This window comes from Mytilus edulis, unplaced genomic scaffold, assembly GCF_963676685.1.
Source record: "Mytilus edulis unplaced genomic scaffold, xbMytEdul2.2 SCAFFOLD_1168, whole genome shotgun sequence".
NCBI classification, from domain to species: Eukaryota; Metazoa; Mollusca; class Bivalvia; order Mytilida; family Mytilidae; genus Mytilus; species Mytilus edulis.
The window spans coordinates 1-23,367 of NW_027267288.1; the positions used below are offsets into that span (position 1 = coordinate 1).

General features: G+C 30.9%; 2 protein-coding genes across 2 annotated transcripts; both read right to left on the minus strand.

Annotated features, from left to right (window-relative positions):
* Positions 1-609: 609 nt before the first annotated feature.
* Positions 610-4,649, minus strand: LOC139505112 (forkhead-associated domain-containing protein 1-like). Its single transcript, XM_071294927.1, has 8 exons — positions 4,488-4,649; positions 3,981-4,119; positions 3,455-3,567; positions 2,837-3,057; positions 2,069-2,120; positions 1,548-1,661; positions 1,093-1,170; positions 610-743 (listed from the first exon to the last, which is right to left on the minus strand). The coding sequence occupies exons 1-8, from the start codon at positions 4,533-4,535 to the stop codon at positions 615-617; spliced, it is 894 nt and encodes a 297-aa protein (XP_071151028.1). The 5' UTR covers positions 4,536-4,649; the 3' UTR covers positions 610-614.
* Positions 4,650-5,642: 993 nt separating this feature from the next.
* LOC139505111 (DNA mismatch repair protein Msh3-like) lies at positions 5,643-21,997 on the minus strand (the record flags this gene model as incomplete). The annotated part of the gene is given in 8 exon segments (XM_071294925.1): positions 5,643-9,869; positions 10,418-10,448; positions 15,762-15,922; positions 17,128-17,158; positions 18,848-18,894; positions 20,110-20,196; positions 20,526-20,612; positions 21,938-21,997. Coding segments are annotated over 8 exon segments (767 nt in total), but the record flags the coding sequence as incomplete, so codon positions are not given.
* Between the last annotated feature and the right edge of the window lie 1,370 nt (positions 21,998-23,367).

Below are 23,367 nucleotides of genomic sequence, written 5' to 3' on the forward strand. Positions count from 1 at the left end.
GTCTATTTATAGCTCTGGGGTTAAAAACTAGGACTCTACTTCTGCTTCTATTCTCCTCTCCATGCTCTGAAAAAGAAATCAAATTATATTCCTTAATATACTAGTACTGTTATTTAAAAAAATTATGCAATAATTTATGATGCCAAAAAAAAATCAATCCAAAAACAGACTAAATAAATAAATAGCTGTACTTTGACCTGTAATGGGTTTAATTTACATGTTGTGACTTGGATGGGAGTTGTCTCATCAGCACTCTTTACCACATTATCTAAATAAGCTTTGCAACAATTACAAAAGTTTAAAAAAAAAAAAAATTACTATGTTTAAGAAACCAAGAACCATAACTCCTGAAACAAAACTGTATAAATGGATCTCAAGCTATTGCATAGAAAAAATTAACCAATTTTTTTTCATCAATGGAGGAGTCCTGGACCATCACTCATGAACAGCAAAAGTGTAAATCACTGACATTAATCTTGATCTCAGTTTAGACGTAAAAAAAAATAAAAATAAGAAGATTGGTTGACTAATTCTCAAGTAAACTTGACCATTTGTCATAAACTCTTTTTGTCTCAATTCTCAAGAAATACTTTCTATACATACCATACTATTTTCTATTGTATACAATCTATTTTCACTTTCAAAAAGGATCTTTCTTTTTCTGTTAATTCCTGTTTCAAAGTTTTTATTTCATATTTTCTTCTCTTGGATGCTTCTTTTTCTGCTTTCTTCTTAGCAGCATTCTAAAAATTTCAAATCAATGCATACAAAGTTTTTAACATAATATTCTCATCATTTTTCCTTATCAATATTCATAACAATATTTGATTTCACTGTAAAATTTGACACAGCTAATCAAGTAAAAATAGTGCAATTTTGACATTTATAATCATGGGGTAAGAAATTCTTTCTCATGATTTTAACTTATGTCTACAAAGAGTAAGTATTACAGTGCAAAAGAGAAACTTTCTGAGTTAATTGATCAATGTTTGGTCATTACAACAATCAGTCCGTCACCTTTGGATCTATGTAAAAGAAGGCATTAACAGATACAGATCCTTTCAATAAATCAATTATTTGTGTGATAATTACCTTTCCAAAAATATCCTCAGGAGGACATCTATGTGATGGTGGTCGTATGTGTGCTTTCTCATTCTCAAGATGGAACGTCTGAAATGTAATAATATCTTGTTATGAATTAAAATATCAATAAGTGCACATTTTTCTAAATTTCAAATGAAGATTGTAACAAGGTGTAATCCATGCTACAGGTCAAAAGAGAAACCAAAATAAAAACAACACTTAAATCTACATATCTATCTTCCTTTTTTGTTGATTAAATATTTCTTGTTTAAAAATAATGCGGTAACACTATACCATATTCAAGAACTGGTTCAATTTCTATTCTACTAAAAAGTCAATAGATTAAAATGCTGAATATTCAAATTTCTTTTTCCAAAGGTCTATAAAACTTTGACTTTATTCTATTTATAAATAAAAGTTGTTTTATTTCAGTCTCGAACATGAAAAAAATTCATACAACATACCTTCCTTTGTTTGATAGCTGAATTAAGTCTGCGTTCTTGGTCAAGTCTATCTCTTGTTCTGTTCAAAGACTCTCGTAAGTAGTGGGTTTCTTCTGTTCTATTCTTTATATCAGTCTAAAAAAGAAACAATAAAATTATTGAAAATCTACAGGAGTTTCAGCAGATTTACTATTACAGTTTTTTAACATGTACATGATGTAGTTCTCATCAAGTTTATAAGAAAATTTACATATAAGCTTAAAACAAGTCAGTGTAGAAATTTCCATTTAAATACAACCTGCTGAATTAAGCTACCTGCTAAATTAAAGTTATCAATTCATAATAATACAAATATATGATCAATTGAATTCAAGAACTTGAGGCTCACAAGCTCTTTCTATTTTATCCATTCATTGCTGACGTCGTCTTTAGGAATATGACCTATGGGACGTAATCCTTGTACAAAATCCACATCCAGATAGCTAGCAATAGCTTAGAGAAGTGTCAAACTATCCATACTCAGTTTGAATAATAGTACTTACTGCTAGACTATCAACTTGTGTAGTTTTCTTTTCTGCTAGTTCTGTTGCTTGTCTGAAACAATGAAATAAACATTTCATTAAAAATATCTAATTTATAACTACTGCAATAAGTCCTTTCCTTTTATACAGCTTATGGACACCTTTGATTACATGTCAGTGTATGAGGTTGTACCTCTTACTGCTTGTATATAGTTCATGAAATAAGACTGAAAGAGTCATATTAGATTTATAATCTCCAATCTAGCTTAAATTCACAAGACTCAATAAAAAGAAAAAGTTTGACAAAATAAATTTGAAAGACAAGTTAAAGAAATACAATGGTTTTCTTGACCAAAGAACACATAATTAAATTTCAATGGTGTTTCTAAAAGTGGAGGCTGCTTATAAAACTGGCCAAGTTTGCAACAATACAAAGAAAAAGAGATTTTTAAAAAGAGAATGGCAAACTTTTCAGTTAAAAAAATCATTTAATTTCAATTGCTGACAGTTCAAAAAGGTTTAGTTTTCAATTTACTAAATATAAACCAGGATGCATCCATTGAAAGAAGAAAGTTTCTGACATTTTAAAGCATGTGCATGTTACAACTACTCATCTCTGCTAAGCTGCTGTCCAAATATGACAACATTATTCAGTATAACTATAGTTATATGTGAAGGGAAAACAGGTAAAGAGTGGTCGACAAAACCAAACGGCTTGCAATTATTTCATGCACATTCAGATAACTTTTCTTTTTGACCAATTTACAATGTTTCTAAAATAAACTTTACCTCATCCTTGCTAGAGCTCTCTCATAACCCTGTAACAGTTCATCTTTCCTGTCAATTCTTTCCCTAATTAATTTGATTTTGACAGTCAAGGCTTCACAAGCTCTTTCTCTTTCATCCATCAGTCGCTGACGCTCGTCTTTTGGAATGTGACCAATGGGACGTAATCCTTGTACAGAATCAACATCAAGACAACTAGCAATTGCTCTGAGAAGTGTTAAATACTGAAACAAAAGATAGCTTTATTATTATAATGAATTTTTATATGATATAAATTATTGAAAAAATGAACTTTTCTATCTGATTACTAAAAGCTCTTCTTTAATCTTCATTGAGTAGAACATAAAAATTGAAATAAGCTATCCATTGATGTTCACTTGTTTTCCTGATTTTTTTGATTTTTACCAAAACTTTGCTAAAGGCTGCTGATGAAGGTTTAATTAGACATGTGAATCAAAGTCTCCAATTCTGTAAAATTTATTCTGATTACCACCACTGGGTCAATGCTTCATTTTGACCTTGACCATTGTTAAATAATATTTAGAAAAACTTTACTTCAAATGCTACATGAAAACTTATTTTAAAAGATGATTACTGCATATGCCTATTTAAACAACTAACAGTATTTTCACTAGCTTCTAAGGCATCCATTGTTTCTCTATGGGCACTACGTTCCATGTCAGCCTCAGCATTAACATTAGTCAGAAGTCCTCTAGCTCTGTTGACCTCTCTGTCTAGTGATGATACATTCAGTAAAAAAAAAAAAAAAAAGTATTTAAATGTGCAAGGGCTGTATAGCCTGTCAATGTCGTTAAAAACTTCCATGTGTTGTATTTAAATGTGTTGGAAGGAAACAACTATGGCTATCGGTTATGTCTTACAACATCTGACTATACATATAAATAAATTAAAATAAACATCCATTTTTTTACACAAAAATATTATTTTATCTACTCATAAATGTCATTTAGTACTTATCTCTCATACAACTTCAATACAATGGTTTTGTACCAATCAAACTGTTCATCATTAAGTTATGGGCAAATCAATATTGATGCTATTTTAAAGAAATTGAACAAAACAGTTCAGCGTACATAAAACTAATTCACTTTAACTGGCATTGACTTTAATCATGTTAAAAACTTACATGGGGGATTGGCCTGTTCCAAGACCTTGACCCTTGACCTTAGTTCAGAAAGTGCCTCCCTCTGTCGTGTTATAACCTGTTCATGTCTTTCTCCACGACACTGAGCACCAAGAGCTGTCATTTCTGAAGTAATTCTTCCCTGTAACAAATAAAATTAACTAGATTTTAAAATCTATTTGAGTTAATAGAAACATGAAGGTTAAAATTAATAGATGTGTATATAAATAAATTAGCAGCTAATTTATATTACATTTTCTTGTAAATGTGATTTCATCTTTTTACCTAAATTAACCAGTATGGAATGGAGAAATGATAGTTACATAATTGTTAACCCAGCTTTACTTGAAACTTTTCTCCATTTTGTACAATTAATTATCTACAAAATTATGACAAATCTCACATTATTCTAAGGAACAGTTTTAGTTAAATTCAATTAACTATTCTCATAAATGTAAGATTTCTAATATAGCTAATTTGAATACAAATAAAAGTTATGACTTATTATACCTCTTGATCAAGAAGATCTAGTTGCTTTTTTTGTTCTTCATTGTTCATTGATAGTTGACTTTCCAACTCTATTATTCTTCTAGATCTTTCTTCTATATGTGACTTGTATTTCACCGATATGGATTTCTCTTTACTAAAGAAAATATATACAAATACTATCACAACATTATTAAGGCATAGATTACCTTAGCATTATTTGGCACAACTTTTTGGAATTTTAGATCCCAATGCTCTTCAACTTTGTACTTGTTTGGCTTTGTAAATATTTTGATATGAGCGTCACTGACGAGTCTTATGTAGACGAAACGCGCGTCTTGCGTACTAAATTATAATCCTGGTACTTTTGATAACTATTATTTCAGCATAACTATGGGAGAAGTCAATGTATTTATAATAAGAAACAAAAAATATATAACAGAAATGTGTTTTTTTATTAGCTAGCCTAGTAAGTAACAAAACAAGTTTCAATATTTAAGTTAATCTCTGTTGGTCAACCAAAACTTTCCGATTCTCCTATGACCTGTACTATCGAAAAGCTTCAACACACGTTCTTTGTCAACTGGATCATTTGAATTGATTTTCCGCCGAGTTCAGTATTTTTGTGATTTTACTTTTTTCTATGCACATGGAGCATGGCAAGCCCACAAAGCCTGTCACCACCCATTATGGCCAGTTCCCAGGTTTTCAAACGCCTTAAACTGGAAAACGATCTCTCACAACAGACTGATGTGACAGGCAGAGTTAAAAGTACTTGTAATTTTGTGCAAACATTTGGGTATAAGTCTTTGTTAGCTAGCTTAATTGCTGTCTGGAGGCTTCCTTCGTCTAGCATTCTTACTGTCTTTCTTACCCACCTTTCAAGTTCACATGTTAACTCTTCCATGTCAGTTACGTCCGGAAATGCTTGGAAAAGGTGTTCAACTAATTCCGGTGTTAATTTGCCTACATTTTGGGGATTAAGGTAATATTCTAACATTTGATTTTTTACCTCACCAGGAAACCGGCGTTGCATTTCACTAATGACGTGATCCAAAAATGCGGGGGAAAATAAATTAATTCGCCAATGCTGCTCTGCTGAGTAGCAAGTTATAAGCATATAAAGGACGAGAACATGTTAATGTGAATATGAATACAACTAATTAAAAAACTCATGTGTCTAAGTTGAGGTTTATTCAAGTTTTTGTTGATAGAAGTGAAATGATCTGAACCAAAGTTCTAGTTTATAGTTTTCTATATAAGGTAAAATCGCAAAAACATTCAAATCTATTCAATATTCCATTCAATAAGGATGAGAGACTAGTGTACATCTGACATTCGATAATTAAAGAGTTTTGACAACTTCACCGGCTTTCATCTAGACACTAGTATAACGTTGTTTATTAAAAAAAACATATTTGTAAAAAAAATATTTGTGGGCACGTGCCTAAAGCGCCCAACGACAGCTACACCCCTGCGGCTAAGGAAATTTTTTTTTTGGCCTATGATATAATGCAGAATGCACGAAGTCTCTAATAATAAAAAATTACGGGCGCAAATATCAACCAATCAGAATTAGCCATACTCTTAATTTTAAATACCATGTTAATGCTCATGTGCTTATCATGTATGTACTACTGTGAAATTGTGATTTAATCGAAAAAAAAGTGGGTCATGCCAAGAAGAATAAAAAGTTACGTAATCCTGAAGGAGCCTCCCTGAAGTCAAAACATTTTTTTCTACTTTCAGTTTGCTGTTTTTACTAGGCCGCACCACTTCCAGTAAACATGATATCCTTTCACTTTCCTGGATTGATATCCCCCAAAAGATGCAAAATTTTTTCGAAGTCTATATATATGTTTCCATTCAGCATAAATTTAACCTATAATCAAACAGAAAAAAATGATTTCAGAAAAAAAGTCAGAAAAAATGCACTATTTTATTTCCCTCCATGTTTTGACATGCAACGGAAACTAGGTTAATGCTGAATGGAAATTTAAGACATGAAATATTCAAGTCGTCATCTTTGCAAGGACAACACATGTATATTTGTTTGTATTCGTTTTAATTTGCAATATATGCAATCTGTTTAAAACAGTGAAGTTACTTTAGTGTTGACATGAATATAAATATGGTCATTTTTATAAATTTCCTGTTTACAAAACTTTGAATTTTTACAAAAACTAAGGATTTTCTTATCCCAGGAATAGATTACCTTAGCCGTACTTGGCACAACTTTTTGGAATTTTGGATCCTTAATGCTCTTCAACTTTGTTTTTGTTTGGCTTTACAACTATTTTGATATGAGCGTCACTGATGATTCTTATGAAGACGAAACGCGCGTCCGGCGTACTAAATTATAATCCTGGTACCTTTGATAACTATAAACAGGTTAATCATGTTACAATTGATGTTAAAAACAAATATCTATCTACACAAGCTTAAAACAAAGTGATACATATAGAATATAATATTTTGTAACTGAGACAAATTTAAGTGAGATACAGAAAATGAATTGATTGCAATTTGATTTGCCTGTTTTCGATAGTAAAACTTGAAACAGATTGAGATAAAGTATGCAAAATAAAAAAGTTAGCGATTCAAACAGACTATCCTGGCAAAAAAATATATGATTGCAATAATCCTATATTTTTTTGGGACTACACATTAACCGATGAATTAAGTCGTATCACTTGTTATGAATAGTTTACTTTTACATCGCTAAGTGAAAATTAAAATTGTATTTTCATCGCCAAGTAAATAATAAATTGTATTTACATCGCCAAGTGAAAATAAAATTTGTATATATCGCTAAGTGTTAATGAAAAATTGTATTTACATCTCAAGGGAAAATCAAAATAAAAAATACCACTCATGATAATGTCATTTTCATATTGAACATTTCATTCCAAAGGCTCTCAATCGTATGGTAATAGATTACGTAATACATGAAGACAGTATTCTAAAGAAGAATACATTTATTTACAATACATGTATATACATTGAGGTGCATTATTTCTAAAAAAAAATATGAAATATTAAAACGCCTCTTGAAATCAAAGATTCAATAAATGTATACAAAATTTATGTTAATCACCATTTTTAATGAAATTTTGTTTCTACTACTGGTACATGATTTTTTTTAGTACAAAACAACCACATATGGCTGCTCTTAAAGGTAGACAGCACCAACCCCGAGTTCCAGCGTCTTTGGATTTCTCATAACGGTACCGGTATGTAAGCTTTATGCAGATGCATGACTAATATTGACAATATACATTGAATATTGAAATCTGAAATATAAGGGATCCCGAGAAAGGGACCATATGTTTTTACTATAACTGGAAATTAGGTATTCTAACTGGGAAGGTAACAAATAAACGTTGCAACATACCTCTAGTCATCCACTTAGACGCCCATGCACAAGAAATATTCCTCGGTTTCTGTTAAGTCTAGAATGTATAGCATCCTACAAATCTGCTTACCCTACCGGAGCACCTGAGACCCCCCCCCCCACGAGTTTTTGGTGGGGTTCGTGTTTCTTTGTCTTTAGTTTGCTATTTTGTGATTTGTGTACTTAGTCTTTTGTTTGTCTGTCTTTTCGTTTTAAGATATGGCGTTGTCAGTTTATTTTCGATCTATGAGTTTGACTGTCCATTTGGTATCTTTCGCCCTCCCCTACAAAAGGATTCATAGGAATTAACGTCTTCTTTCTAAGAGGATGGATTGCAACCTTGCATTCTTTTTTTTTTGCAGTCTTCTTTTGAATAGATAGATAGATTAATCCTCTAAAACCATTTGAAAAAGGTACAGAGGAGAAAACGAAATAATTTAACATGCATTGCTTCAGTTGTTACATGGAGTAAATTCATATAATAAGACAATCGATAACAAAGTAATAATAGAAAAAAAAAAATCCATAAAAAATGGAAAATTAACCACTTGAACGAATAGAAATTTATAATATAATTGGCAAGGTACATGCATTTAATGCTTGGCAAAAATGGAAATTCTACATAGTGTTTTTACACCTCTAGAAAAAAGTTATAATCCGAGACAGTATTTCTTTTTTCCCTCTTCTTGTACAACCGAATTTACATATTCACCATGCTAATTATAAACATATAAATCAACAATCGCATACACAGTGGTTGAATTTACAATTAAACACTCTGTTAACATATATTAATATAATGTAAGAATATTTGAATGCATATACAGTTTTTTCTATCTCAATTCTACTGTAAAATAAACATTACACTTTTTTTTTGGAAAGCCAAAAAGCTATTTGTATGATTCTGTTTGATTTAGACACACTACCATCATTATCTGATTGCACAAATCGAGTATTGTTCGATTGATTCCTATTTTTGTCACCATATTAAAAGTGACTTGAGGAATAGTGTCCCCTTATCAATTGGAAAATTTCAGCTTTCTTAAATAATTCAATTGATCATTTCCCTAATATCTTGTTCGTTTAAAATAATTCTATTTGTTAAATTGTTTGCAATCTTGGAAAAAAATGTTAACTAAAAAATCTAATTGATACAATTGGTACCCCTGTTCTTGCAAAATAAAGGCAACAGTAGTATACCGCTGTTCAAAATTCATAAATCGATAGAGAAAAAACAAATCCGGGTTACAAACTAAAACCGAGGGAAACGTATCAAATATAATTTTTGCAAGTTTGTTTTTGTTGTAATTAACACCTATGTGATACTATTTAGCTCATTAAAGCCATATTGTTATTTTCATCAAGGTTAATGCAAACAAATATTAATACATTCATCTTAAAGAAGTTTGTTTTATTCCATTTCCTTAGTCTTTAAAATATTTGTATAAAATTAAACTAGAGACAGCCAATTTCATGTAGTCTCAGTTGACAAACTATTCGTAATTATTATAGCTTAAGGATTAATAAGTTATCATAGAAACAAATTTTCTTATGTAGTTATAATATCATGCACGAAAGTGTTTTCTAAATATATACATAAACATTGTGGTAAACTATTCATTTGGTACGTGTATATAAAAAAAAGTATGAACAATGAACACAAAAGAGCAAAAACATATCCTTGGAAATATGTATTCGAACGATCGGTAAATACAAAATAATATATCACATCAATCTGTAATATATAATTTAGAGAAACGATTTAGGTGGAATCCATGTATCGCTACTGGAAAATGAAGGCGCCTCCCATTTATCACTATGCTCAAAATTTTCATCACTATGCTCCACATATTTATCGCTATGCGCCAAACATTTATCGCTACAGTTTGAGTCTTCTTCTGTATCAGATAGATGATTTTCTGTACACATATTGTTCTTATCGTCACTGTCATTGCGAGTATTTGGAGGATACATGTTTGTATATCCTTGGGAATCGATTTCATCACTGGTATCTGTAGTTGAAAAGGAAACAGTTCAAATGCATTACAGTCAGTGGTAAAACATACAATATTTTTTTTTAAATAGAACTTTAATTTACTGGTTACAAATAAGTGTTTTGTACATCTTTTTCAAATATCCATTGATTTGGGTCACTACCCAAACGAGAGAGGAACTATGGGGACAACACATGGTTATTATAAATAAACTCATTATAGATACATTTACGCCAGACGCGCGTTTCGTCTACAAAAGACTCATCAGTGACGCTCGAATCTAAAAATGTTTAAAAGGCCAAACAAAGTTTGAAGTTGAAGAGCATTGAGGACCAAAAATTCCTAAAAGTTTTGCCAAATACAGCCAAGGAAATCTATTCCTGATGTAGAAAATTCTTAGTATTTCAAAAATTCAAAGTTTTGTTAACAGTTAATTTATTATTATGATCATATCAATGATAACTCAAGTCAACACAAAAGTGCTGACTATTGAGCTTGTGATACCCTCGTTATAAAGGACTGCTTGTTATTAACGTTCATGCTCATAATCAGTTTTAACAACTTACCCTCAGATTTATTTACTTCAATGGAGTCAGCCTGTAGAAAAAACCCATACCATACAGTATTAAGTAATAAGATATTCTTAATTTAATGTTTCAGAGGAGTTATAAAATTATTCAAAACTAAATAAAAATATTAGAACCGGATTTTTTCCAAAAAGCGTTGATGAAAACAAATTTAGATTGATAAAAATCCCTGTACCAAGTTGTTTTCTATCCGTACCCTTGGTTGATAAAGTCTAACATTTGATTTGTCAGTTTTTATGGACATCCTCGTTTTGAATTTACCTTAGAGTTTGTAATTTTTGCTATATTTTTTTCTAGAAACTTTAACTTCGAAAAGCAATTCAGTAGTCTTTGTCTTTTAGAGAGGCTGACAAATATTTTATAAAACCAACCGATGACATTAAGAAAAATAAAGGCAACAGTAGTATACCGCTGTTCAAAACTCGTAAATTTATGGACAAAAAACAAAATCGGGGTAACAAACTAAAACTGAGGGAAACTAAAACATCTACAAATGAAACGAAAAAAAAAGAAAAGTTTAAGTGGATTTTGTCAGAACGTGATTTTGTTGTAACGAGTGAACAACAGTGTGCTTTTTCTTTTTTACTGCTAGTTTCTTCCTCCCACATACATCGTATTTTTCATTCCAAATGACTAAATGTAGAGATGGAAATTAAGTCCTACTATTTTGTCTCTATATATTTATTGTGATAATTTATTCATCGAATCCGCATATACTTTTAATCTCTTTTGTTTTGAACTCATTTAAAAGTGCTCTTTATATGAAAAATTCTTCGAATGGTCTCAGTATATCCAACTTTCATAACTTATTAAGAGTCATAGCATCATTACCCTGTTTCTTTAAACTAAAAGTAGAAAGATATGGAATATTGCAATATTGCAAACCTACAGTGCGAGACTTTTATTGCATTGTCAGTTTATTTTCTATCTATGAGTTTGATTGTCCCTCTGGTATCTTTCGCCCCTCTTTCATGGGTAATCAAGGTCGCCAAACAAACAACTAGTAATATTAAAAATAAGAGACCAAATGGTATTGACGTAATCAACCAGCAATGTACAACATTATATAGTAAGTTATGAAAGACAATGACATGACAACAAGTAAAAAAATATTAAAAGAAACAAACAATGGCCTGTTAAGCTCAAATTAATTAATGACAAACAAAAATGACCGCAGCAATCACCGACAACCATTGAATCATAGGTTTATGACTTGGGATAGGTACTTTCAGATAAGGCGGGGTCAAAAATATTAGCGATCATGATTTAAAAGCACAACATAAGAACAAACTAAAATCCATTTTGAGTAAGTTTGACTCACAGGATCGTCTGACAAAGCTCAAATTAAAGTACAACTAGAGATTTCCAATAAACTGACATACGTACCTAACTCGACGTACGCACGTAACGGGACCGGTTATTGCTAACCAATTAATTTTGTTAAATGCGTTACTCAGGTTTTAATTAAGTATTCCTAAACTATGATACCCATTCGTAATACATTTTATCAATATCAAATATTTCTTAGATGATGAAAAACGAAAGAAATCATGATTTTTATGTATCACGTGATTATTGAGTTTCCCGCCTAAACTTTACTGTCATAAGACCACGTATATACACGCATCTTTACCTATCATAAAATTCATTTGAGTTGTCTTTCATGGTTTTGACCATGACTTTGTTTTTCCGTTATACTTTTGCAAAATTTAATGAACCTTTCATTATTTGATATTTGTATTGCTTTTGTTTGTCGTTATCAGATTAATGTCTCTTCTTCTTTTCGTTTTTTAATGTTTGATAATATTTAAGTGTTAATCAGAGTGCGTCTCTGTTAAAGTTGATAATTGGGATGGCATCATACTTTATTAAGCATCATTTTAAACGCTCGCTTCTTCTGCAGTTACATGTCATCTCCTCAATTTAGGCAGCAACCATTTGATTTTCGGGGGGGGGGGGGGGGGGGGCGGGGGGGGCTATGAGTTTTTTTTCTGTGCAAACAATTTTTTTCTTTCAATTTTAGCATTACATATAGTGGCAGCTGAGGGTGAAACAAACAATTTTTTTTTCTCAGAATCAAAAACAAATTATTTTTTTCTCCAAAAATTGGAAACAAACTTTTTTTCCAAAAAAAACCATAGCCCCCCCCCCCCCCCCCCCCCCGAAAACGAAAATCAAATGGTTGCTGCCTTACCATCTCCGATTTTTTTTTTCGATAGGGAAAACGATAGGGAAAACATACGTCAACGGGAAGTGTATATTTAAAAAAAATTAATACAGTGCTTGTACTTTTTTAAATTTTGATAGTTGACATACACTTCTCTTTCAAAAGGAAAGTCAACGAACATTAAAAAAAAGGATATTGTAATTGAAAATAATGTGTGTAAATACATATGTACATCAATTCGTTATATAGATTGTAATTTGGAAGGTGTACTTGATTCGCAACTGATAATTAATAATCCGCATATAAACATTGACCACTTTGGATAGTAAACAATAAATTTATAGTACATAGTAATTGGCTAAAAATATCCTGTCCCCAAGTATCTCTGATTAAAAATGAATGAAAATGCCAATTTACATAGTTGCTACATTTTTCAGTCTTTACGGGACTTTTCTTGTACTCTTACTTGTCCAAATAGAAGTAGAAACTATTACGTATATTGATTGATTTTGCGGAAATTTTTAGTTTCCATTTTTGTTTCGCTTTGGGGGTATATATATAGACAACTTTGCCACAGTTCCATGGACAGGATCACCAGTGAAGGTGTTACACGACTGAACAAAACATTTTATATTCATAATTATATACTTTTACATGGGATTGACTGGTAGCAGGCTGGCTGGTTTACTCGTAGAAAGACAAGTGTGTCTTTATAGTGGTTACGCTCTCTTGTTACCTAAGCATATGAAAATGCGGCTCTAAGTGTTTGGCATGTATAAAAAGGGATATGCATTTATCATTATCATTTCATCATCCTTAATATATACTAATATGTAACATTTGTCGCTGGATAAAAGACATATATAAGTATGATCATCCTCATAAGTACTATAGCTTGAGGCTAAATCTCCGTCGTAAGTACATGTATTATATATATAGCTTGAGGCTTCTTTGTCGTAAGTATTATAACTTGAGGCTTAATTCTAATCTGATATTTCAGCAAATTAATGTCGAGAAGTTATTTTATATTTATAAATATCAAAGTTAAAGCCAATAGAGATCATACAAGTATGTTTAGCAAATGGTCATGTTACAATTAAAACAGTAAGAAAGGGCTGACTCGTGAGACTGAAACGAAGCATAAAAACAGCAATTTCTAGTATTTCCATATAAACTATGTATCGATCTGATAGTATCCAGAGCTGCTGAACACTATCTTAAAAACAACTACAACTTATAAATAAAGAATACTAATCAAGTTTATAATACTGATCAATTATTTCGTACTGTTACAACATTGATCTAGTACGGATGTGACTGTCCCAAGTCAGGAACCTGTAATTCAGTGCTTATCGTTTGTTGTTGTCTTTTCGTTAATTTTTTTTAACATTAATTTGGCTGTTAGTTTTCTCGTTTTAGGTGTTTTACATTTGTCATTTTGAGGCTTCTTATAGCTGACTTTGTTGTATGGGCTTTGCTCATTGTTGAAAGCCGTACAGTGGCCTATAGTTGTTAAAATTTCTGTGTCATTTGGAATCTTGTGAAGAGTTGACTCATTGGCAATCATACTAAGCCTTGGTCTTTGTACATATTACAGATTAAGTATACAAAATTCATTGACAGTTTAGAAAAGCAAGATCTTTCGTCATGTCAAAAGCACAGTGTCTGTAGGACCATTAGTGGTCATAACTGTATAGCAGATCATATGTTGTTTCCATGTGTCCTTTTGATTACACGTGAGTGTCACAATTTTGTGTTCAGCGAGCTAATAAATCACAGAAAAAATCCAATTCAGTATATAGTCTTAACTCTTAAATCTCATGCGAGATGCCTAATGTTCAGACATTGTTGTTTTAAGAAGTATTTATCAAAGTCGAACGACAATCGTTTATGTTTTTTCTTGCAATACAATTTGGGATTATGGCCGGATCCAAGATATTTGAAAGATGTTGTAGTTGTCAATAATTGAATTCATACTGACAAGCGGAGCGATGCGAAAAATAATGCACGTTAAGGTATACATGGACATAGTACATTTGTATAGGTAAAGACGAAAACGTACTATTTAATAAATATATCAATGATATGAATTTCTGTCCACATCAAATTATCTTCAAGTAAATTATAAATAGTTGAGTACACCTTTTACATTCGGGTGTGTTGGAATCTTCTTAAATGTTAAAACTTGTAAAAACAATTAAAAGTCAACCTTCTCGCTTCGGAATTCATTAATTTAATATTTTCATGCTAAATATTGTCTTGAAAGTGTTTAAAATTCATAATTGGAGAAGAATTAAAATATGGGTCAAGTGAAATGACAAGAAATGATGGGTGTATTTGATTACAAGTTTCTATCTTTCTTATTCCATTATAATATTTGTGTCAATAAAATCGTTCAAAGTTTAATGAACAAATATTTAAAGATAAAAAAAAAATTAGTGTTGATTTTTACTTAAAATATATTCCAGCAAACAATGCGTGTTCAAAGAGCAAAACATGCATGCAGTGTATGCTCCCCTCCGTCATGCTTCAATGCAAAAGGACGAAATACGTTGAGTTAGGTCGGTTATGTCGAGTAAAGTCATTTTATTGGAAATCTCTAATAGACGAAAGACACAATGACTTAAATACTGATCTGAGGGTATACTCTCAGTTACTGACAACTAGTCATCGGCCTGATTCATACAGCTTAGTTTCTTTAAAATCTTAGACCTAGGTATAGACAAGACCTGATTAAAGACGTTTAATGTTAAACGAGGAGTTTAAAAAACATTTGGCAGAACTATCTGAAAATAATAGTTCTTACATGCATTATAAACTCCCCAAAAATATGATTTAAGTTTACGCAAGAATCTTTAAAGCAAAAATACAAGTAGGGCGACACTTCCCTAAAAATATGACACTATAAAGAACAACTGATGATTGCGCTTGAAATAGTTTTTTTCTTCTTAAATCAGCGGTGCACACGTATTGCTGACACAAATTGGTGGAATGAGTGGTGGTGCATAATGCGCGATTTTGTTTTGTTGGTTCACCCCCTTTATCACAATAAATGTGAAAAGGCACACAAAACACGAAACAAATAAAAAATAAAGCATTATATTTACCAATCGAAGACTATTGTTTCACAAATATGACAATACAATCTTTACTTACCTTATAGTTATGCCGTTTCTCTTCACACATAAATTGAGTGGAATCTACTTCTGTTTGATTTCTACCAATATGCGCATCTTTACTATTCAAGCACTTATTTGGAGGCGTAACATAGCTATATCCCTCTGAATTTGATCCGTCAGTTTCACAAGAACTGGTAGCTGTATTAAAAAGTTTAGAATGTGTTACCTTGAAGTGTTATCCATTAATTGTTGTATCTGTGAATGATGTTTAATTCAATGTATTGCAAATAAACTCATCATAAATACCAGGATTGAAATTATGTATTTGCGCCAGACGGATAGAGATATTTATACTTTTATATCAAATAATCAAGATGTTCTAATAAATCTCTTTCAATCTAAATAAAATATAGAACTTACAGTCTTTACAGATACTGTGATACTTGCTGATATTCATAGGAAAAGGTAAACAACAAAGTTTTCGAACTCGAAAGGAATTATTAAATTTTTTTCCCCGAAAGGAAATTTCAATTAAATGGTGTAAAACATCAAGTTATTTTCTTTTCAAAATAGCATGGTATATCACATATTTATATTGATAATTAAATTTCACCTGTATAGGCCTATATTTTTTATAGCCCAAATTGTAAAATATTTTTTTTTAAAATTATACATACTTTATTGAAAACTCACATTTTTTTAGTTTGATACAGAAAGTACCGGTACCTTATCCCGGCCTCGTTAAACATTAGATTGTATATTTAGAAAAATTGTGAGTACTCAAAATTACAAAATATATATACAGTTTATTATTGTGTATCAATTATTTCAATATTGATCAATAAAGTGAGAAAATTTTTTAAGAGAGAGTGTGAGAAGAGAAGAGAAAATAATAAATAATTAAAACGCAAATGCAAAACAAAAACAAATAAAAATAAAAAATAGAGAAAAAAAATAAAAATAAAAAATAGAAAGTCCTTGAAATTTGGAATTTGGCAGCAGTATTTTTTTCTTAAGATACAACATTAAATAAATTTGGCAAAGTTGGTTTTCCATTGTAAATAATTCATACAAACACAAAACAGATATTAGAGAATGTATATGCATTTTAGGCACAAAACAAGAACAAAAGACAATAAACAATAAACAACATATAACAGTATATTAAATAAAAACATATATGTTGGTGTGAGTAATTGTAAAATTGTAAAATTGCCTGAAAATATTTGTTACGCAAATAATATCATAGTCATGCTTATGATTTAGGCCCAAATGTCTTCCGCCCATTTAAAGACAATCCAATGTGAGTTATATATTTTTCTGTTGTTTGGGCGTATTGATGTAAAGATTAGGTAATGAAATTCATAAAAACAATTAAAAATAATTGATTTTTTACAACTTACCTGACGACTTGGAGTGGTCAACAGAGTCAGCCTGTAAAAAAATGATAGCAGCAGTATAATGCAATGTAAATATGTGATTCCAATCTAGGACCAATTGCTACATCACTGATCGTCCCAGAGAAAAATTAAAGACAAAATGAAATATTATTTGGGTCGATAAATATGACAATTAATTGACGATACACATTTCTTTATTTTTTCTGAAAGATATTTATGTATTTAATGATAAAAAAAAAAAAAAAAAAAAAAAAACCTCAAAAAAAAAAGTTGAAAACAGTGCTCTTTCCTTTAGAGAAATAAGTTCTGAAAATAAAACATTTTCATATAGTTATACAAGAGAAAACTATTAATTGCCAAATAATAAAATAATTAAACTTTCGAATTCTATAACTTTTTCTGGTATTGGACACTATCATTTAGAATGATAGATTCAAACGACATCAGGAGAAACTGGTAACATCATACGTTCTTTAAATTCAAATACACTATGTATTATTATTTTTATTTTGAATGTATTATTGATTGTGAATCGCTAATATCCCTCATTAAGCTCTCATTCTCTTTCCGGATTTGAATTTACATTTGATCCATTCGGTTTGATCGTCTATTCAACATATGCATTATGCTTTGGTTTTTTTTTCAAATATTTAGGCATCAATCACCACCGAAAATACCTTCATAGTCAAAATGCGCATCTGGTGCAGTAATTGAAAGTGTTTATATAATTAAAATGATGAGAAGGCGAAATTAAGAAATGTTGTTTATTTTATAATTCTTTATTATAACATCAAAGAGAGGCAATATTAAATATAAAGTAAAATATGCTTTTCAATCTTTTTGTTTAGATGTAACAAGCGTATAGAAATGTAAAACAGATATCATTTCTTACACGAAAGATTTATTGTTTTACTACTCTATGCCAATTACAATGATTATGTCTAAATGACATGTATACCACATCAATTTATCTTTTTTTTTACTCTACTGCTTATATTTTAATAATGAATAAACATCTACTTTAGAAAGAAGTTGATTCGACTTATCAATAATTTTAGGTGTAATACCACCATTAGTCTTCGTTAAATTTGCACTTTAAAAAAATATATATACAGAATTTATCTTTGTTTCGAATAAAGAAATACCTGGCATGACTAAAATTGTATCTTATTCGGTACTATAGAAAAAAAATTCTCACATAGCATTTCATTGCATATAAGAAAATAACCATCACTGGAAGTTAACAAATCAAATTTCACTTCCTTTTAACATATGTACTAGATTGAGTAGCCATGTAGCCTCAAGTTTCCAAAATATTGTATTGAAACCCAAAATACAAACATAATAATGCTTTGAAATACCCAAGATATATGTTTATCACCCAGAAACGTTTTACTGCAACGAAATTAGAATTAATTACCTACAACTGTCAATTCAAGGGAATATTTTTTTTTCGACCAATTTTCGTATGCAACTGGATGTGATGTACTATGCTTACACCTTTAACAATACCAATTTATCTGCAGCAGATTCGCAGTTTCTGCGGTGATGCTCGAGGTTAAATCTTAAAACAAAAACTAAATTAAGACAAAAATCAAGAGTGTGAAATACGGAAACTAGAAACTATTATCTATGATGAGTTTATGACATGGTGATACTCGATATATGACAACAAATTTTATTGTTTTTTTTTTTAAGTGAATAAACGGACAAAGTTGCTTACCATGGTTATTGTATCAGAATTTCTACATGTAGTCTTTGTCCTAGAACCTGTTAAAAGACAATTTTCCAATATATGAAATTCAATAAAAAAATATGTCAATAAATTAGGATCTATCTATTTGTCCCCCTTCAGAGCTTGTCAATATAAAACGAGGTACAAAAACAAAGAATGATATTTCACAAAAACGCCAATAAAGACATTTCCATTAAAACTGAAAATGAAATGAATATGCAATATTTCGAATTTCGTGACCTTCAACCACTAATAGCTCGTAAATGAGTTTGAGCAAAAAAATCTGATCAAAATTGAAAGTAGGATATTTTATAAGAAATTGCTCGTTACTTTTTGTGGCAGTGATCCATTTGTGTTACAGACAGTAACTTCGTAATTCTGTTAAGCTGTTTTTGTGTACTGTCCTAAATAATATTGATTATTCGTTGTTATTCCGTGGTTAACATGTCGAAAAGTATTAGAATATTGTTCATTTATGTTTTTCTCTGCCTTTGGTGGTTTTGCATTTATTTGTACTCTGGTTCCGTCATGTAATGTTGTCATTTTAGCGGTATTATTAACATTGCCATAGTGCGCGGAGGTTTGGCTAGTCACAAAACAGGTTCAACCCATCATTTATTTTTAAATGTCCTGTACTAAGTGAAGTAAATGGCAGTTGTTATCTACTTGTTCGTTTCTAGGAATGTTGCATTGTTGTTTGGTCTTTGTTGCACTTATGTGTTCTGTTATTTCGCTGGTTTTTTTTTCTTATAGTTGACATATTTGGTGCCTTATTTCTATGGATTTTTGAAGAATGTATTAAATCTTTTGCTATGGCCAAGATAAGAATTTATGAAACCTAAAATTAAATTACAAATTTATTAAAATTAATATTTTCGTAATCGTGGTTAGTTTGGTGTTGTCGCACTATATAGCCCAAGTACAAATACCTACTATACAATACACCTGCAGGGATTAAAAAAAAATAAACCAATTAAGAATAAGTTGATATTGTTTTAGATCGACATCAGTTGAACGGACCCTTACAAAAAACACGACAGACTATACCAACTTTGCAATCTCTATAAAAATGTTTTTTACGACGAATACGAAGACAAAATTTAATTAGGTTGAATAAATCCCCGGATATTTTGTAGCAATTGGATTGATCCCAACTGTCTTTTGCCAGGAACATTTTAATAAAAGTCTGCCTTTTTGAAGTGTTGTTATTGTGAAAAGATAACTATAGACAACTGTCGACAAAATACAACCTCGTTGATCTGGATAATCATAGATACTTTCAGAAGTGCATGTGAGTGGTCTCAAACTGCTTTGTGACTCTTGTTGCTCCTGTTCATCTACAACAAAAAGTACAATAATCTTTAATTAATTTGAAAATTACATGTGGGTGCCATATTTTTTATGGATTTGTAAAGAATAATTAAATCTGTCGTCAAGAGAAAGATTAATGAAAAAAATTGCAAATTTGTTTCAATAAATAATGCCAAAATCGTGGAAAGTTTCGACCTCAGTTGGACAGCCCCTTACAAACACAAGGCAGATTACACCAACTCTACAATCTCTATCAGATCTATTTTTATGACAGGAGTATTATAATAAAAGTCTGCCTTATTAAATATTGTAATTGTGAAAAGATAAATATAGACAACTAACGAAGAAATATAACCTGTTTCATCTGGATCATCATAGATATTTTCAGAAGTACAGGTTTGTGGTTTCAACCTGCTTTTTGACTCTTCTTGCTTCTGGTCATCTGCAACAAAAACGTATGATAATCATAATTCTATTTGAAAATCTGAAGATATGGCTTAAAAATCGTTAAGATTAGTGTCATTTTGAGATCGATAAAGGAATAGGATTTAAAATCTTGACACTGAACTTTCAGGGGTCAGCTGAGGCCCGACTCCTGGTGGAGGTTTTCTCGCTGTACAAAACATATTGGTGGTCTTGAGCTGTTTTCTGCTCTTTGGTCGGGTTGTTGTGTTTTTCACACATTCCACGTTTCTTTTCTCAATTTTATTTCAAATGGTTTAGGATGTTTTCAATTGAATGAAGATACACAAGTAGACGACAGTCACTGACTTTTACGCAGAACATGCAAATACGTGATAGTATACTAATTTTGACATGTTTTTGTGTTGTATTCCAAAATTGGAATCTAATTAGATACTAAGACAATGAATGGACAAGCAGATGTTATCTCTTGATTCATATGAAAATTCAAATTAAAAGAAAAATGTGCATATGTTTTTTTATAACAAAATGGCTAGTTTTTATTATAAAACTTATGTACATATACTTTTTTCTCAAGAAAATTCTATAATGAGTCCAAATTTAGAAGAAGTTTATTTTTTAATTGCTTGTTTCCAGCCAACAATTTGCCGACATGTTTTCCGTATGCAGCATGACCTTTCTCATAAAAGTCCGGTGATCGCAAAATTGGAAAACCAAACGTAAACGTCATCAAGATAAACTATATATTATTGTTATCCACGTGCTTCCCTTATTATCATTGCTTCTTTGTTGATTGTTTACTAACTTCAAAACACGATCATTAATTAGCTGCCATATTTTCAGAAAAACACTGACCGATTGAAATATTTTTGACGATTATACGAAATATATGCGAAAAAAATGATAAAATCGTTCACGGAAGACTAAGTTTAAGTATGCATTGGTTCAAGTAGTTATCAAAGGTACCAGGATTATAATTTAGTACGCCATACGCGCGTTTCGTCACATAAGACTCATCAGTGACGCTCATATCAAAATATTTATAAAGCCAAACGAGTACAAAGTTGAAGAGCATTGAGGATCCAAAATTCCCAAAAGTTGTGCCAAATACGACTAAGGTAATCTATGCCTAGGATAAGAAAATCCTTAATTTTTCGAAGAATTCAAAGTTTTGTAAACAGGAAATTTAAAAAAAAAATACCACAATATTGATATTCATGTCAACACAGAAGTGTTGACTACTGGGCTGGTGATAATTGGATTAACATTATTTTTCACCGGTCACTCGTTTCATATGACTTTCAACAAATTAAGCCTTAATTGATACTAAACAAAACTATATACCTGACGAATTAACTGTAAAAAAGCGTCTCTCTATCAATGTCTTTGTTATTATCATCAGATCTACATAATATAAATAAAAAGTTTACAAATAATACTTTAATCAGAAAATCGGCAATCCATCAGCGGACTGATACATATTTAACAAGTTTTGTTAACTATCTTGCAAAAGATGGAAATTAAATAAATTAATTTTTATTACCGTTATATCGTGATGGTCAGAGTTCTCAGTAGTACAGCACGCCTGGTAGTGTCGTATACAATGATATATCTCGAACAAAAAAATGCATCGGACAGCCATATCGATTGAAGTTAGAAATTTCTTGATACGCTTTATTGTTGCTTATGAACATATTTTTGTTTGGATTTTCAATATTTTGGCCTCCAGCATCACAGAAAAGACATTTATTGACAAAATGAGAATCTGGAGCACTAAAAAATGTACCGTTACTTTTTTAATACCACTGAGTCGATGCCTTAGAGGACAAAAAGTATAGCAAAAGCTGGGCAAGAAATCATAGGTTATCACTAGCCCAGGAGCCAATACTTCGATAATAAAAATAATATAGAAATGCTCTCCAGTCCAGACATTTGATAGCCAATGGTGGATTAACACGAGACCACGAGGAGTATTATGAAATAAAGATACTTTAAAAGAATAGCCAAACCTGCCTAAGGAGTTGGAACCTTAATTTCGTTGTAATTTACCCATTTATCAGCGGATGATTAAAATGTAATCGATCAAATCTTATACGAGGCACTGGCGATGAGCCGATGGTGTCATTGTAGACTAATATTCAACTAGCTGTTATATCAAAGTGCTTGCAAATATAACTAACTTACGACATGTTTACCACGTCTTGTATTGTGGTTTATCTATCCTGTCTGTCTGGTAAATCCCGAACGTGACCGTTTCCTAAATATGATTGTTTCCCAAGTGTGAATTTGCATTGCTATATGACGTGTCTCGGTATTTATACATTCAACATTCCTGTGATTAGTGTACTTTGTGGATTCGGTTGGATATTGTGTTATATGTTATCGTTTGTGGTTTGAATTGAGCATGTTCAGTACATTTCTCATATGTCTTATTTGTTAATGTAGTCGAGGTTATTTCCATTTTCCATGGATAAAGTATTGTGTTAGTCCAAATAATTATGACGTACTCACACCGTTCATCTAATTGTTTACTATTATTGTGTTAATAATTGGTAATTGTGACTAATGTACTGTTAGATTATTTATTTATGCGTAACTCTGTGCTAAGTGTTCCTGCGTTTGTTTGTATGGTTTTATTTTCACATATCAGTGTCATTATCGACATTTTTGTAACACAACGGGAGGTTTGCAAGCTGTATCTGGCAACACTTTTAGAAATTTTGGTCAACAGTGCTCTTCAACTTCGTACTTTATTTGGCCTTTTTAACTTTTTT